Raw genomic sequence first — 17,024 nt, 5'->3', positions numbered from 1 at the left:
GTGTCACTTGACACTAAGAAAAATCCCCTCAAATTATCCATTTGTTCACCATGTGTCAAGGCCAAACCAGACCAAGGTTTGTAACATCTATTATCAGACACATAAGTTCAGATGAATGTTGCATTTTCCCCCAAATTAATTTGATCTAATTATCTGACTATAATTGAAAATCAGTAAGCTGGAAGGTTATGAAAAGCTCTCCCAGGCTTTAATTTTCTTTGGGTCACTTTGGCATCTGGTTTTGTCAGGCCTTGTCATGTTCCCAGTTATTAGTGGAGGGCCCCAAAGTCTCCAAGGGCCTCAGCTCTGCTTCCCTATATGCAGTTCAGTGAATAACCTAAGGAATAACTATAAAGTACATGTTTTTTTAAAAATTAACAGGCCAGTGTTTAGAGATGGATGCTGACTTTATCTTATGAGCTTCCTTGAATAGCCATATGCTTCCATAATAATGCTATCACTGGCCAGGCACCTGTAATCCCAGCACTTTCGGAGGCCGAGGCAGGAGGATCACTTGAGCTTAGGAGTTTGAGACCAGCCTAAGCAACATGATGAAAACCTATCTCTATTGAAAATACAGTTAGCCTGGTATGGTGGCATGTCTGTAGTCCCAGCTACTTGGGGGGGCTGAGGCAGTAGGATCACTTAAGCCTGGGAGATCGAGACTGTAGTGAACTGATATCATGACACTGTACTCCAGCCTGGTTGAGAAAGTGAGACTCTGTCTCAAAATAATAATAACAATAATGCCATCATTGCTCAGGATATTTTAGGAACTCCTATGAGGACTCGGGAGAAAATGGAGAATATCTGATTCAGGAGAATGCCACAGAAAGCTGATTAGAATGGGGCCTGATGGATAAATGAATAATGTGATCAAAATTTTTGTGTTTAAAAAATATTTGATTATAAATATGTGACAGATTGCTTTGCACCTGCTCTGAAAGAAGAATTCTAAAATGTGTGTAAGCAAAGGCACCATCTCTGAAGATACCTATTTGAAAGCAAAACATTCATTTAAATACAGCAGCTTTGACGAAACCTTATTTCCAAGACTCCCTTTTATTAGCTTATGTCACAGTTTAGGTTTATTTACCTTCTGAATCTGTACAGGATGTTGTCTTGGGCGTCTAGGTGAAATTAAAAAAAAAAAGAAAAGAAACAGAAAGTATGGTCCCTAGATGGTAAGAACTTCCATCCAGTGGGAGAGATAGGATCCAGAAAAGAAAAAGAAAAAAGGAAAGAAAGGAAAGGAAGGACAAAGGTATGCATGTAAAGAAATATACCTACATACAAATACGGGTGTATTACTGATTCACTCACCAATGTATGTACACACATCAGTGATAACCCAAACCTTCTTTTTGCTATTCCTGGAGGAGTATAATCACAGCATTTGGCTGTCCTGCCTTATTAGTCCACCACAACTTAGGTTTCTGTAAATTACAGTGTTGTCAAAATAAGGCTGAATAGAGTATTGTGACTGGCCTATTAAATCTGTTTACCAAAAATGTGTTGGCTGCATCCAAAACTGTTAATAATTCTTGTCATGTAGAATTTACTAATTGCCAACATCTGAATGCTTTTTCAGAGGACTGCAATTACAGATTTGGCTGAGGAGTTCTTATTGTGTTCATGTTTATGGGAAGCGTAGTAACCTGTCTTAACTGGAGAACAAGAGACCAAAAAGTTGGCATGATATAAGAAGCACTCAGGTCTGTGGTTCCGTATGCAGCCATTGCATAGTCAACGGACCACACACGGACAGTTTCTAGCTTCCACTTGACAGAGCTGAGCAGAAAGGCTGGGCCAATGCCGTCATTCAGAAGATGTCATTGGAGTGCTTTTAGTTAAATCAGTATCAAAATATTCATCAAACGGGTCTTCCTTTCTTCTCTCTGCTGTCTTACTAATAACCTTCTAATGAACTTTGCTGGAGTATGATGAAATGTCTTTGACATTCTAACTATGCCCAGATACTTTTTTTAAAGAGAGATGACATAGCGATTCTTGGCAGGCAGTATTTATTGTCTAGATTTTGTCTGGAGACCAACATTATTTGAAGCAGGATGGTGCTCCAGCCATCATTTGGTCTGCACTGTGTCATTTGGGTCACCGTGGATGGTCTAAAACTGTAAGGTTACTGATCCAAAAGGCCCAAGAACTGACAGCCTTCTAGATTGCTATAAAATGGCCTTCTCTGGGTTAACCTAAGAGAGAAGAAAGAGAAAGTACATTCATGAGCTCCCTTCCCTATCAAAGCACTCCACCAACTCAAGCAGTAAGGGAAGAGTGGGCCCAGCCATGCCAGGCCAGTACACTCCTCCCTGTTCCAGCAGGAATCAGAAAGGGGAGTTCTCTCCCCTGCTGCCCCAGGCAGGCTTTCCTGCCCCCTGTGACCAGCCCCTTTTCTCTAAGCTTATGTTCTAGATACCTGACTCCCACCTCCAATCTCAGGTTTTACCAAGAATCTTATCCTGGTTTTGCCCACCCTACTTTGTGGACTTAGAGGGTAAAGAAGGGAACTCTGTTTATTGTAAATAGAGACCAGGTATCAAAGTTATTGTGGCTCTCTTGCTTCCCAGATACACCATTTCAGGGGCATGCCTTGTAAGAGGCAGCCAGTCTAGTAGTGAAGGGCACAGTCCCTAGAGCATGGCTTCCTGGGTTCAAATGTGTATGTGTGCCAAACAGAACACTCCAGAAGCCAGGATGTGTGTGTTTATTTATACAGTTTTCCTTTCCAAAGGTATTTCAGGCAGTTTACAATAAAAGGGCTGTGGACATTGAAGTGGTGACCTGGAAGTTGTAGCCATGCCTGGGAGCAGAGAGCAACATACTAAACCTGAGAATAATAGGGTTATTTTGATGAAGCTTTCAGTTTAACCCAGTGCATCCAGACAACCAGGGCAACAAGGGCAGCCCAGTGGGTTCCATAATTCTTTCTATCTGATAGCTGGAAGGGTACCTCTTCTTCAAGAGACACCCGTGGTACCCCCAACGAGAGCTTTAAAATAACTTGCCAAAATTATATGAGATTTGTAATAATGACTCCAAGGATATAACTAGAGAATGATTCAGTCAGATACTTTGTAAAAAGCTGTGCCATCTTTTTCCTTGGATGGATGGATGGATGGATGGATGGATGGATGGATGATGGATGGATGGATGGATGCATGGATAACCACCATGTACTCAATAAATGTTTGATTAGTGTATCCTTGGCAGAAAGGGAAGTGGGAAGAGTCCTGGCTGAGATCACAGAGAACCGTCTTAGTTCTGGTCTTGTATTGCATAAACTTGTATTGCATGTTATACAGTCTTAGGAAAATGATTTTTCCTTATAGGACCTCAGTTTCCTCAACTATAAACCAACATGTTATTTCTCCTAGTAATTAGACTAATAGTAATGATGGGTGATAATTTTTCTAGGTTTTCCAGCCCTGGCAATCTCTAATTGTGTGGCCTTGAGCCAGTGTTAATTCTCTCTTAGCCTGTTGTCATTGAGAAACATAGGATTATTGTAAGAATTGAAGAAGATAATTCATGCAAACACTTAGCATAGTGCCTGGTAAATAGTAAGTGTTCACTAAATTATTATCAGACAAGAAGACAAAAGTCTATTTTCCATGCTAATCTGATTTTGCAAACCTTGTTCAATCAGTTGTACCCAAATGTGCTGAAGGAACTGATCTGTGGCCCCGTAAGTTTTCACCTATCCCCTCCCTGAGCTCAAGGAGCTCATTCATTTTATGCATGAAACACTGTAAGTGCAGTGCTTCTGGCCTACAGATTTTTCAAGGGCCTGCACAACTATTTGAGACCTGAAAAAAAAAAACCTCATGCATTGCTTCTATAAAAACAAAAGGACCCCGCAAAATCAGAAATCAATATTTAATTACATATTAAAAGCAAATACATACCAAGCATTTTGTATGCATTATTACTGTGTATTATGTATGTATCTATTAAGTACTTTTATGGGTATTAGCACATTTAATCTTCACCATGACTTATTGAGCCCATTTTATTAATACAAGTGAAGAAACTGAGGCATAGAAACATTTAGAAATTTGTCCAAAGTCACATGGAGCCAGGATTTGAATGCAGGCAGCACAGCGTCTACTCTGAATGTATACTTTGCCATACTACATCTCAGATATCTGCAAAATGTAGCAATATGACAGTTTTTAGTATTCATAAGAAATGTTTTGTGTTTGGAAATGATTTGTAGGCTGGCTTTTCTCATTCTGTTGGAATTTCAGACTGTGCATAACGATTGCTGAGAAATCAGAGCCTCCCCAAAATTAAATGTTACCATCCCTGAATAACTTCAAAAGCGCAGGAAAAAGATACAGCCTTTCGCAAAAGATTTGAATAGACATTTCTCAAAAGAAGGCATACTCGTGGCAAACAGGCATACGAAAATGTGCTCAACATCATTATCATCAGAGAAATGCATATCAAAACTATAATGAGATACCATTTTTACCCCAGTTAAAATGGCTTACATCCAAAAGACGGCAAAAACAAATGCTGGTGAGGATGTGGAGAAAAGGGAACCCTCGTACACTGTTGGTAGGAATGTAAATAGTTTAACCGCTGTGGAGAACAGTCTGGAGGTTCCTCAGAAAGGTAAAAGTTAAGCTACCACGTAATCCAGCAATCCCACTGCTGGGTATATACCAAAAAGAAAGGAAACCAGTCTATCAAAGAGATATCTGCACTCCTATGTTTGTTGCAGCACTGTTTACAATAGTTAAGATTTGGAAACAACCCAAGTGTCCCTCAACAGATGAACAGATAAAGAAAAGGTGGTACATATGCATGATGGAGTACTATTCAGCCACAGAAATGAATGAGATTCAGTCATTTGCAACAACGTGGATAAACTGGAGATCATTATGTGAAGTGAAATAAGCCAGGCACAGAAAGAGAAATATTGCATGTTCTCACTTATTTTAGGACTCTAAACATCAAAACAATTGAACTTACGGACATAGAGAGTGAAGGATGGTTACTAGAGGCTAGAAACAGTAGTGAGAGTTTGCAGGGAAGGTGGGGATGATTAATGGGTACAAAAAAAAAAAAATAGAAAGAATGAATAAGACCTACTATTTGATAGCACAGTGAGATGACTATAGTTAATAATAACTTAATTACACATCTTAAAATAACTTAAAGGGTATAATTAGATTGTTTGTAACTGGAAGGATAAAAGCTTGAGGGGATGGATACCCCATTCTCTATGATGTGCTTATTTCACATTGCATGCCGGCATCAAAATATCTGATGTACCCCATAAATATATATACCTACTATGTACCCATAAACATTTTTAAAAAGTGAAATGGAAAAAAAAATTCAAATTTTTTTATAGCAAAAGTTACATTTTACTTGAGACGAGAAATACATTTGAATATATTTGACAAGACATTGGTGGAGGCTTTAAAAGCAGACACACCCAGAGTCTAGGAAGATCTTTAACCGACCCTTCCTGTGCCTGACAAAAACACACAAACAAAACATTCACTTAACCAAGGTACTGAGAATCGATATAGTACAAAGCTCATCACAGGGGTGTTGGAATGCAGAGTAACCAAATAGACGGAATGCCGATGTTCACAAATGAGCTGTCTCTGGCTCTTGGGACAGAAGGCGTGGCTCAAAAGGCAATGCTATGTCTATTGCTAAGTGGGAAGCAAAGCTAGACTCATGTGAAGTCCCTGCCACCGGAGGGAAGAGAGAGCACGGAGGGATAAGGACATTTTTGAGAGTCGCAGACCCTCTGGATTCCCCAGTTCCAGGCACTCCTGTGGGGCTGGTCACCTGATATTCTGACCTTGTCACTCCCTCTTTTGGTGTGGAGTGTCATTCGTGTCAACATCTCAGTTCTTCCCAGGCATCAGTAGCCTGTACTCGGCCAGGGTTTGTGGAGAACAGATATGGGCACCTCTTTTTGCAACAACTACTTACAAAAAACCAGCTGAGAGCTATGTTGATTGTCCTCATCAGGTCTGATGTGTTTTAATTACCTAGGCTACTGTCTCAGTTCCCAAGGGCTGCCCTAACGAAGTACCACAAACTGGGCAGATTAAATAACAGGAATTTATTGTCTCACATCTGCAGAAGCTACAAAATCAAGGTCAAGGTGTTGGCAAAGTGAATTCCTTCTGAAAGCTGGCAGGGCAATTTGTTCCATGCCTTTCTCCCAGCTTCTGGTGGTTTGATGTCAATCTTTGGTGCTCATTGGCTTGTAAATGCATCACTCCAACCTCTGCGTTCATCTTCACATGACATTCTACCTGCCTGTGATCTCTGTGTTCAGATTCCCCTTTTGATATGGATATCATTAGGCCCAACCTAATGACCTTCTTGTAAGTTTATTACCTTTTTAAAGATCCTTTCTCCAAATAAGATCAAATTCTGAGATTGGGGGCTTTGGGATTTTGACATATCTTTTTTGAGAGGGACACAATTCAACCCAAAACAGATACCTATGTGTTTTAGCTTGTTTTCAAAGCTGGTGTTTGTATGAGAGCTAATTATTCATTTTTAAATTTCTGAGATTGTGCATTCAATGTTTTAATGCCCAAAGTATTCACTGTTTCTCTACTCAGCCCTTTAGCCCAAACCCTCTGATAAACTCCGACTGTGTTTTCAAATAAACTCTTTCTCAGCACTACAGCTCAGTGCCAGTTGTGAGCCTCCTCACCCCCAACAGTGGACCACAGGTTGGTGGAGTGGATAAATTTGGCAGCAAACCCCTTTCTCAGTGGGTTCCCCCACAAGAAGCCTGTATCCAGGATGGTGACAAGTGAAGGCAAAATGACTCCCAGAGAGTAGGTTAACAGCTTGACATGCTGCTTGCATAGTCCAGAGTTCAAAATTACGAGGTAAGGGCATACGATAATCATAGCTGAAGTTGTTTTGGAGAATTCTAAAACTACCAATTGAGATGGGTTTGGAGTGTGGTGTCGTGTACTGCATTTATCTCATCTGTAGAGCTTGACAGTTCCTGAGGAGATTAACACAGTTGGAAGATGTACTGGAAGAAGCGTGGAGTTGAATACAAAGCAGCAATGCCTGTTCTGCCGTGACTAGGAGAAAAGGCAAGTTCGTATTCAGGCCCAATAAGCTTGGCAGACAGCTAATACTGTCCAGCTGGGCATACTGTGCCCCAGAACTAAGGAATGGCAATCATGGGTTATTTGGAAGATTCAGCATCTGCTGGCTAAGAAAAGTAGATGTGGATGAAAGGTTGGTGCACGGAGGGACGTATAAACTCCCAGATCCCAGGTCTTCATTAATCAGGTTTTGGGTTGCTATTTGGGAATGAGAACTATAGATGAGATCATCAGCTTTTCCAAGAGAAGTTAAAAATCAGGAATTTTATTAACATAAAATTTCTAATTTTTAAAATGTTGGCTACTATTTTGGTTTTCGTGTTTTGTTTGTTGGTTGGTTGGTAGATTGGTGGGTTTTAAGATTGAGCAAGTCAAAGAATACATGTCAGTGGGTCACATGTAACCGTTAGGCTGCTACTTGGAACTCCTCTTCAAGAACCATCTTCTGTTTCAAAATATTAAAATCTAATGTATTTTAACTCAGCAACCAGCGAGATAGCTGAAATGGTCTGTCTCTGTGTCCCCACCCAAATCTCATTTTGACTGGTAATCAAAATTGTAATCCCCATGTGTTGAGGGAGGGACCTCATGGGGAATGATTGGATCATGGGAGCAGTTCCCCCATGCTGTTCTTGTGACAGTGAGTTCCCTTGAGATCTGATGGTTTTATAAGGGGCTTTCCCCCTCTTCACTCTGCACTTCTGTCTCCTGTCACCATGTGAAGAAGGACGTGTTTGCTTCCTCTTCTACCATGATTGTAAGTTTCCTGAGGCCTCCCCACCTATGCAGAACTGTGAGTCAATTAAACCTTTTTCCTTTATAAATTTCCCCATCTTGGTATTTCTTTATAGCAGCATGAAAACAAACTAATACAGTAGCCATTCTTTACTCCTGCCTTACTCTTTTAGGCTGAGCAAATTCACACCATCAGTAAGATTACTTAGTTCTTGTTATTTGTAGATTTGAAAACCACATATCCATCTGTTAGCTTTAGGAAATCTGAATCTGAAAACATCTAGCAGTAAACCATTAGGGGGTGTGTGGGTCTCCACAGTATCTTGTAGACATGTGCCTGCACCCACCTCACCAAGACAGCTGCTCACTTCACACCTCCCTGATGAGACAGTTCTGTGTGTCACCCACAAGGGCAGTGGAAATGGGGGAACCCCAAGCCTTTTGTTGTGATCACTATTATTATTATCAGCATCATTATTAGAACAGTGATAATAATAGCTTTCAATCACTAATTGTCTTCATATATTATGCCACCTCTGTTAAGCCTGTTGTTGAACATAATCCACACAGTAGCCTGCAAAGGTAGGTGCTGCTGTCTCTGTTTCCAGGTGAGCAAGCTGATTTAGTCACTGAATCGCTCAGGGAGTTAATATGATAGATCAGGGAATTTAAGCTATTTCTCAGAGGTTTTATAGTTTTTTGTTTGTTTGTTTGTTTGTTTGTTTGTTTTACTTCATAGTTCACTGGGGAGGTGGAGGGGATATGCCCCTATAATTTTGCATTTTAAGAATTTTTGTAAAAGTGTACAAGTAAAGCTAACTTCTTTAGAGATATTAGCAACATTTCAAGACAAAACAAACCAAAAAGAGAAAGAGAAAGAGAAAGAAGAGAAAGAAAAGAAAAACAGAAGTGTTTCCTATTATGTTACTATCTAGTCTAATACTTCATGGAAAGGAAAGCCAAAAGAAGGTCACCTGCTGCCTGAGAAGAGTTGGCAGTAGCTGGGATCTCAGTTATCAGTCAGCTCTCAAGACTGAGCCTGCCTGAGGCAGCCAGCATGGAAATGTGTTCACACATACAAAACTGATAAATTTTACAAAGTGGGGATTTGAAAATCCAAGAAGTTCAGATTAGAATGTAACAAATGGAGAGGGACTCCGCATGACTAAAATAGTTGGAGCACAGAGTATCCTCCTACACAAGAAGGGAAGAAATAATGCAGCACATCAGGAAGATAAATACCTCCTGCCTTCCCTTTCCAGGTCCAGGGAGAAGTGAGTCATGAACCATGCCAGAAGAGACTGTTCCCCCCCCGTTGGTCTCCGATACTTGCAGTTGGTAGCCGCCACTTTGGAAGGAAATGAGTGTGCATTAAGCATCATTTCCGCCCAAATTATTTTTATTATTATTTCAAAACAAACCTGAAAGTTCCATCTTGGAGCAACTTGTTTTAATATTTTGTGGACATCTTAAGTCAACAGCTTCACTGGTTGGGTCCAAATCCATAGTTGGACACTCCTTCAGCTGTACATTCTCGAGAAAATTGAAAATAGAACTTGAGAAGGCAAGGACCTCAAACTAAATGCAGAAGCTCATGAGTGAGAATTTTTCCATTCCTGATTTTTTTTTCAGGTAAAAGAGTCACTTAATTAATATGTACAAGGTGATCACTGTGTCCTCAGAACTATCCTAGAATTCCATTACGAATAAAAAACAGTTTCTGCCTTTGAGTATCTTTTCATAACTCAAAAGTCAGTGAGTGAACTCCATGGACAGCTACTTGTATAGTGTGTTGCCCTAGGTTTGGGGATGGGGGTAAAAATAAATCTAATGCTGGTTGCGCACGATGACTCACGCCTGTAATCCCAGCACTTTGGGAGGCCGAGGCGGGAGGATCATGAGCTCAGGAGATTGAGACCACCCTGGCTAACACGGTGAAACCCCGTCTCTACTAAAAATACAAAAAATTAGCCTGGTTTGGTGGCGGGTGCCTGTAGTCCCACCTACTCGGGAGGCTGAGGCAGGAGAATGGTGTGAACACGGAAGACAGAGCTTGCAGTGAGCCGAGATCGCGCCACTGCACTCCAGCCTGGGTGACAGAGCGAGACTCTGTCTCAAAAATAAAATAAAATAAAATAAAAAATAAATAAATAAAGCTAATGCTTATTCTACAATGGACTTGCTGCCTTTCAAGTGAATTCCTGGGTCTCAGGTTCCTCACTTGTGGAAGGCAGAATAACAGTTTCTTCCTTGTACATCTCATAGGGACATCGTGTATGTCACACAGAACAGTGTCTGTGCAGCCCTTTGGAATCATTATGCAGTCCCCATCCTTAAGAAACCTGCTTTGAGGTCAGGGATACATGACAGAGAAATGTAAAATGACCAGAGAAGACCCCTGGGTGGTCTGTGTTCAAGTGCCAACTGTTTGGTGGTTGACTTCAAATGCCATTGGAAAGAGAAGCTAAAAATGGAACTGTTTGGTAAAAGTATGGATTTTTCAAAATATTTAGACATTTCACGTTTTATAGCAACTCCGTATCTGCCATCCACATGTGTTGAAATCGATGCAATGAACATTCTTTACCATGTGTCCTGAGGAAGGCCCATTCCGTTAGGATTCCCCCAAAGGCAGTCTAGCTGCTTGGGCTTCAGCGAGGCATACAGAATATGGAGGGAACACTGGGGAGGGGCCCCTACCAGTACCCCAGTGTATACCTCAGTGCCATGCTAAGGGATTCACCTAACTCCTTGGAAAGGGCTATTTCCTACCTTTGATTAACTATGTACCTTTAAATTTTAGAGTAGGTCTTGGATCTATGCACCTGTGTGAGTATGGTGATTATCTAGCTTTTAATCTGATTCTGCCTGCCACAGGCAAGTGAAAATGGAGCTTAAGGTACCTGGGGAAAATGTGTGAGTAATGATGGTTGCTTTCTAAATATAAAGGGAAATGTTTCTTATACCGAATTTCATATTCCAGAGAATATGCACACATTATACATTAATTTAATAAAATCACAGTCCCGGAAAAGAGACAATGTGACTTACTAGCTCTTTAAAAGGTTTGTTGACTTGTGTAAACCATTGCACTCATTGTGGATCCCACCATCCACGGTTCACAGCCCAAAGGGACTGCAGTTTGACTACATCACGGTTTACGTTTTCAGTTTGTGAAGAATAAATGGCTGAGACTGAGTCCCAGCTGGTCTCCAGGATATACATATTTCTATGGAAAAATGAAAGAGCACAGAAACCAAATGTAGAGATAGCAGACAATTTTAGCTGCATAGTTCAGTTTCCATCAGGCCTGTTTTGATCTGTTATAGACCTGACCATGAGAACAAAAACATCTTCTCTCACCAGGCTAACAGCTGTTTCTCTCTTCTAGTGTTCTGTTTCCTGTGGTGGTGGAGTGCGGATTCGCAGTGTCACATGTGCCAAGAACCATGATGAACCTTGCGATGTGACAAGGAAACCCAACAGCCGGGCTCTGTGTGGCCTCCAGCAATGCCCGTCTAGCCGGAGAGGTCTGAAACCCAACAAAGGCACTATTTCCAATGGAAAAAAACCACCAACACCTGAGCAGGACCCCGTAAAGCCCGTCCCTCTACCTACATCCAGGCCCAGAATGCTGACCACGCCCATAGGGCCTGAGTCTATGAGCACAAGCCCTGCAGCAATCAGCAGCCCTCGTCCTACCACAGCCTCCAAAGAAGGAGACATGGGTGGGAAACAGTGGCAAGATAGCTCAACCCAACCTGAGCTGAGCTCTCGCTATCTCATTTCCACTGGAAGCACTTCTCAGCCCATCCTCACTTCCCGATCCGTGAGCATTCAGCCAAGTGAGGAAAATGTTTCCAGTTCAGATGCTGGTCCTACCTGGGAGGGAGGCCTTGTAGCTACAACAAGTGGTTCTGACTTGTCATCTTCCCGCAACCCTATGACTTGGCCTGTGACTCCATTTTACAATACCTTGACCAAAGGTCCAGAAATGGAGATTCACAGTGGCTCAGGGGAAGACAGGGAACAGCCTGAGGGCAAAGATGAAAGCAACCCTGTAATATGGACCAAGATCAGAGTACCTGGAAATGACGCTCCAGTGGAAAGTACAGAAATGCCGCTTGCACCTCCACTGACACCGGATCTCAGTGGGGAGTCCCCGTGGCCACCCTTCAGCACAGTGATGGAAGGACTGCTCCCCAGCCAAAGGCCCAGTACTCCCAAAACTGGGACACCCAGAGCTGAGGGGATGGTTACTGCAAAGCCAGCTGACACTCTACTCCCTCTGGGAGGAGACCACCAGCCAGAACCCTCAGGAAAGACAGCAAACCATAACCATCTGAAACTTCCAAACGACATGAATCAAACAGAAAGTACTGAACCAGTCCTGACTGAGGAGGATGCAACAAGTCTGATTGCCGAGGGCTTTTTGCTGAATGCCTCCAATTACAAGCAGCTCACAAACGACCACGGCTCTGCACACTGGATCGTCGGAAACTGGAGTGAGGTAAGACACTTACTACCCAAGGCCTGGTGTTACATGGAAAAAAGCTAGGAGTGTTAATTCATGTGAAAATTTCAAAATCAACTTGCATTAAAATATATTCTGTGAAAACAAAAGGAAGCAGTCAGACCATGCCCTCACCTCCCTCCTTACCCCCCTAACTCTCCAAATGGAAAAAATATATATATATAAATTATATAACGTGTGAAGTTTTATAGCTATATTGTCTAGCTTTTAATCTGGTTCTACCTGCCACAACCAAATGAGAGTTCCTACCTTGTACATTTCGTAGGGATGTTGTGTATATCACACAGAATAATGTCTGTGCAGCCCTTTGAAATCATCATGCAGTCCTCATCTTTAAGAAACCTGTTTTGAGGTCAGGGACACAAGACAGAGAAACGTAAACTGACCAGTGAAGACCCCTGGGTAGTCTATGTTCAAGTGCCAACTGTTTGGTGGTTGACTTAAAATGTAATTGGAAAGGGAATCTAAAAATTTATATATAGGGAAGAAGAACAAATGCAGTGAGATATACTGAAATGTACCCTGAACTAAGCCAGGAAGCCTGGGCAGTTGGCTGCATAATCACGGCAATTTCATCTATCTTTCTGAGCCTTCTTTTTTTTTTTTTTTTTTTTTTCCTACAGAATGATAAGGCAAGTGTAGATTACCTCTAATGTTCCTTCCAGCTATAAACTGCAATGATCCTATGATGAAGGATGGCTGAAAAGGCCTGAGTTCACATTTCAGTAAAAAACCTAGTTTTGAGACGTGGTTTAAAATTGTGAAGTAATCACAGATAGAATGAAAACCTAAGACAAAACTTGTTAAAACAATTGTATAGCTCGCCATATTAGTGATTTTTTTTTCCTTTTCTTTTTGGTTTGTTTGAGTGCTTGCATTTAAAAAATTCATTTTGGCTTATTGAAAGAATTAGAATATAGAGGAAGAAGAAAATAAGCATGATGACATCATGCTAGCCCCTATTTTCATGTTCCAGAAATTTGGCTAGATATTTGTCTTTCCATTTCTACAACTAATTACATCCTTTGAAGCATCAAAATCATTTCTCACCTATTTGAAATCTGAATATGCAGTATACAAACTTGTTAGTATAATGTAACAATGCAAAAGAGGACTTTGCGGCAAAGTAATCACATGTTCAAATCATTCAGCATTTTTATGACATTTCATGACTCATTTCACCAGCTAAAGGGAAGTAAACTATTAGCAGCTAATATAAAAATAGCAATTTTAAGTATAACAATTTATAAAGCATGTAATTTACAAACCATTTTCACAGGTAGTCTCTTATTTTTCCCTTTTGATGGTCCTGGTGAGTAGGGAAGTGTCTCACTGATACCAATTTACAAATAGAAAAAGAGATTTGTAACAGTTAACTGATTTCTCTGAAGACACAATTGGATGACGAACCTTCTATCTCTTCCCACTCTGATCTGCTATCTCTCTAGTGGATTTTAGCACCAACTGACAACTTAACTATACAAAATTCTTTCATATAAATTAATCAACATCATTGGTCATGGAATTGACTAGAAGCAATAAATAGGTAAATTCAAACCACCTCCAAAATTTCTTGCATTAAATACTACAATTGTTTGCATTTGAGCTATGTTTTCACTTTGATTTGTGTTTGATTTCTAAAATGAGTTATCACATTTTCTGTCATCTTATCATCTCCATTTGAGGTAAAGAATTCAGATTCACAGATAGAGAAGATTTTCATGCTTACAGTAAGCCAATTTGTTGAAGGAAGGAGATGAGTGGGTCTCATGAAACATTTCAGTCCTGTTTCTTTCCTAATGTTTCTCAGAAACATTTCAGTCCTGTTTCTTTCCTAATCAGTTTCCTTCCTAAGAATGCATCAGGCTTTATAAGCATGATTTTATGCTAATGAGCGTAAATTCTCTCATTTAATCCTTACCACGGTCCCAGGAGATTGGTAGTATTTTCCCTATTGCAGAGGCAAGGAAACTGAAGCTGAGAGAATTTAAGTGGCTAGCCAGAATCGTACAAACCTGTGAGCTATGGGGATTTGAACTCAGACAGATGGACTTCAGAACCCATGACCCCTGGCTCTGCAAATCGGAAAATATTACCATCCTCTGTGTCTTTGATTTTATTTGTTTCTTCTTTGGTCATATTACATATGAAAATAATGCCAGTTATGTGGTGAACTTGGGTAGACAAATGAGAAAATCATATAGTTCACAAGAAAGTTCTTTAAAATAACGTTGAGGCCACTCATGGTTACTTGAGTTCACAGGGGCAAATTGTCCCTCTATTACCACAGTGGGTCCAGGCTAGATGTTTTGAAACAAAATGGATCTGTTTAGGTGTTTTTGAAGTGATAGTGTTCGGATTCCCCCAAAGGCAGTCCAGCTACTTGTGCTTCAGCATGCCCTACAGAAAGCGGAGGGAACACTGAGGAGAGGCACCTGCCAGTACCTGTCAAACAGTACTCTCAAGATATATATTTTCTTCCTAAATCATGGTATCCCTAAAGGGCAGATAAGCAGGATTACTGTCTTCCTTCAGTCGACGCGGTTTAGCTAGTGTGTGGCTTCTGTGGACTGAGAAACAAAGAAAACAAGTTGTAGAAGTGGAGGCTACTAGTTAATTTGTATTTTGATATTTAGTTAATGGCGATAAGGTCTGAAAGCACTTACAATTAATGACACTGTGGGCCATGAGAATAAAACAGCCTAGGTCAAACAGAATATGAAAGAGTAGGCGATAAAAGGCATACGTGTAGGATTGACATCAGAACCATTAAAATACAAATGACATGTGTGCGTATGCATATGTAATTAGAAATCACACTTGCCTACACTCACACACACTAGGAGGGCTAGGCTTCTGTAACAAATAAAGCCCAACAAGTAATGGCTCACCAGAAGAGATGTTGACTTATCAGTCATGTGGCAATACAAGGTGATTCCAGTCTGCAGTGCTGATGGTAGAGGATGGTGCAGTCATTTGGGAACCCAGGCTGACAATGGCTCTACCATCTTCCCATCATCAAATTTGCCCTGGGGTCACCATCCTAGTCAATCAGAAAGGGAAAAGAGCATAGAGGCACTCCTGCAGGAGGTTGTATGCCCCAAGCCTTGAAGTGGGACAAATCACTTCTGCCTACATTCCATTGTCTAGAACTAGGTCACACAATCAAACCAAACTCAAGGAAGCTGGGAAATGCAACCCAATTATGTGCCCAGGAGAAGAAAGAGGATCATGGCGAATACCTAGCACTCTCTGCCGCTGACTCTAGGGAGCCTATTCCAAAGCAATGAGGATTTTGACCTATTGGGAGGTTATTATAATAGTCCAGATGAGGCATGAGAACTATAAGAAGAATGTTCAGGATGAAGAGGGGAAAATATATCTGATATATATTTGAACTTAAAATCAGGGTTTGTAAATAATTGGATATGGGGAAGGAAGAAGAGAGAGGAGAAGAGAAGGAGTCTGTCACTGCCTCACTGACTTTTTTTTGAGACAGGGTCTCACTCTGTCACCCAGGTTAGAGTGCAGTGGTTTGATGATGGCTCATCGCAATCCTGAACTCCTTGGCTCAAGCAGTCTTCCCACCTAAGTCTTCCGAGTAGATAGGAACAGGTGCCAACCACTGCACCCAGATAATTTTTTTATTTTTTGCAGAGACGGGAGTCTTGTTATGTTGACCAGGCTAGTCTGGAACTCCTGGCCTCAAGCAAAATTCTGCCTCAGCCTCCCGAAGTGCTGAGATTATTGGCATGAACCACTATTCGAATGAACCCACTATTTGGGTTTTTGGCTATTCCATTTGAATTGACTGTCATTGGCAATTCAATTTGAATCAACTATTTAATTTGAATTTTTGTTTGCTGGATGGTGCTCCTATGAACTGAAATTGTCTCTAAAAACAGAATGGTTGTATGATGACCCAGATATTAGTTTTTTTTCCCATCCTCTTATCTTTTCATTCATCACCAAAACCCAGAGCAGTTGTGGAATTATGGAATTTAAGTGTGTTTTAATTATTTTGGCTTGAGAATATTTAATACATGTTAATTGATTGATAAATGTTAATTGATTTAATGAGACATTACTATATCCATGCAAACTAAGCCAAAATAAAGTACACATCAACTATGATTACTGTTTGAGCTCAAAGGTTAATTAACACATTTTGATTATAGTAAATCAAAATACAAAGAATTAATTCTATCTCAAACGTCAGTATCTGACTTTGACAGAAATAAACTATTATTGAATACATTATAGCTCACAAAAAAAAAAAAAAAAAAAACCTGGCAACAGCTGTGGAACCATTAACAGCTATTAATTCCTGGCAGTTTGGCTGGAAAAAGAATATTGGCTCAGATTCTAGAGTTTTCAAAGCTGTCAGGACTATTACCAGAACAGAGCTCCTGCATTCGGCAGGAGTCCCCCCTTGTGACAGGGCGTGGTGCCTGCTCCCTTTGTGCATATTTTGAGAGAAAATGTTTAATAAATAGAACTGAAGGCCAGCGCAGTGGCTCACACCTGTAATCCCAGCACTCTGGGAGGCTGAAGTGGGTGGATAACTTGAGGTCAGGAGTTCGAGACGAGCCTGGGCAGCATGGCAAAACCCTGTTTCTACAAAAAAT

The 17,024-nt window shown here is 40.8% G+C and overlaps 1 protein-coding gene across 2 annotated transcripts in view; it reads left to right on the top strand.

The window, feature by feature from the left end:
• Nucleotides 1-17,024, top strand: part of ADAMTS12 (ADAM metallopeptidase with thrombospondin type 1 motif 12) — a 371,764-nt gene that overhangs the window by 316,305 nt on the left and 38,435 nt on the right. For both annotated transcript variants that reach the window (XM_023216585.2, XM_023216586.2), the window contains one exon: nt 11,254-12,372. In XM_023216585.2, the coding sequence (XP_023072353.2) occupies nt 11,254-12,372 (1,119 nt within the window). The remainder of the gene's footprint in view (nt 1-11,253; nt 12,373-17,024) is intronic.

Source organism: Piliocolobus tephrosceles, chromosome 4, assembly GCF_002776525.5.
Source record: "Piliocolobus tephrosceles isolate RC106 chromosome 4, ASM277652v3, whole genome shotgun sequence".
Classification (NCBI taxonomy): domain Eukaryota; kingdom Metazoa; phylum Chordata; class Mammalia; order Primates; family Cercopithecidae; genus Piliocolobus; species Piliocolobus tephrosceles.
The sequence above is the reverse complement of the archived record's forward strand: the minus strand, read 5'-3'. Positions and strand labels throughout refer to the sequence as shown.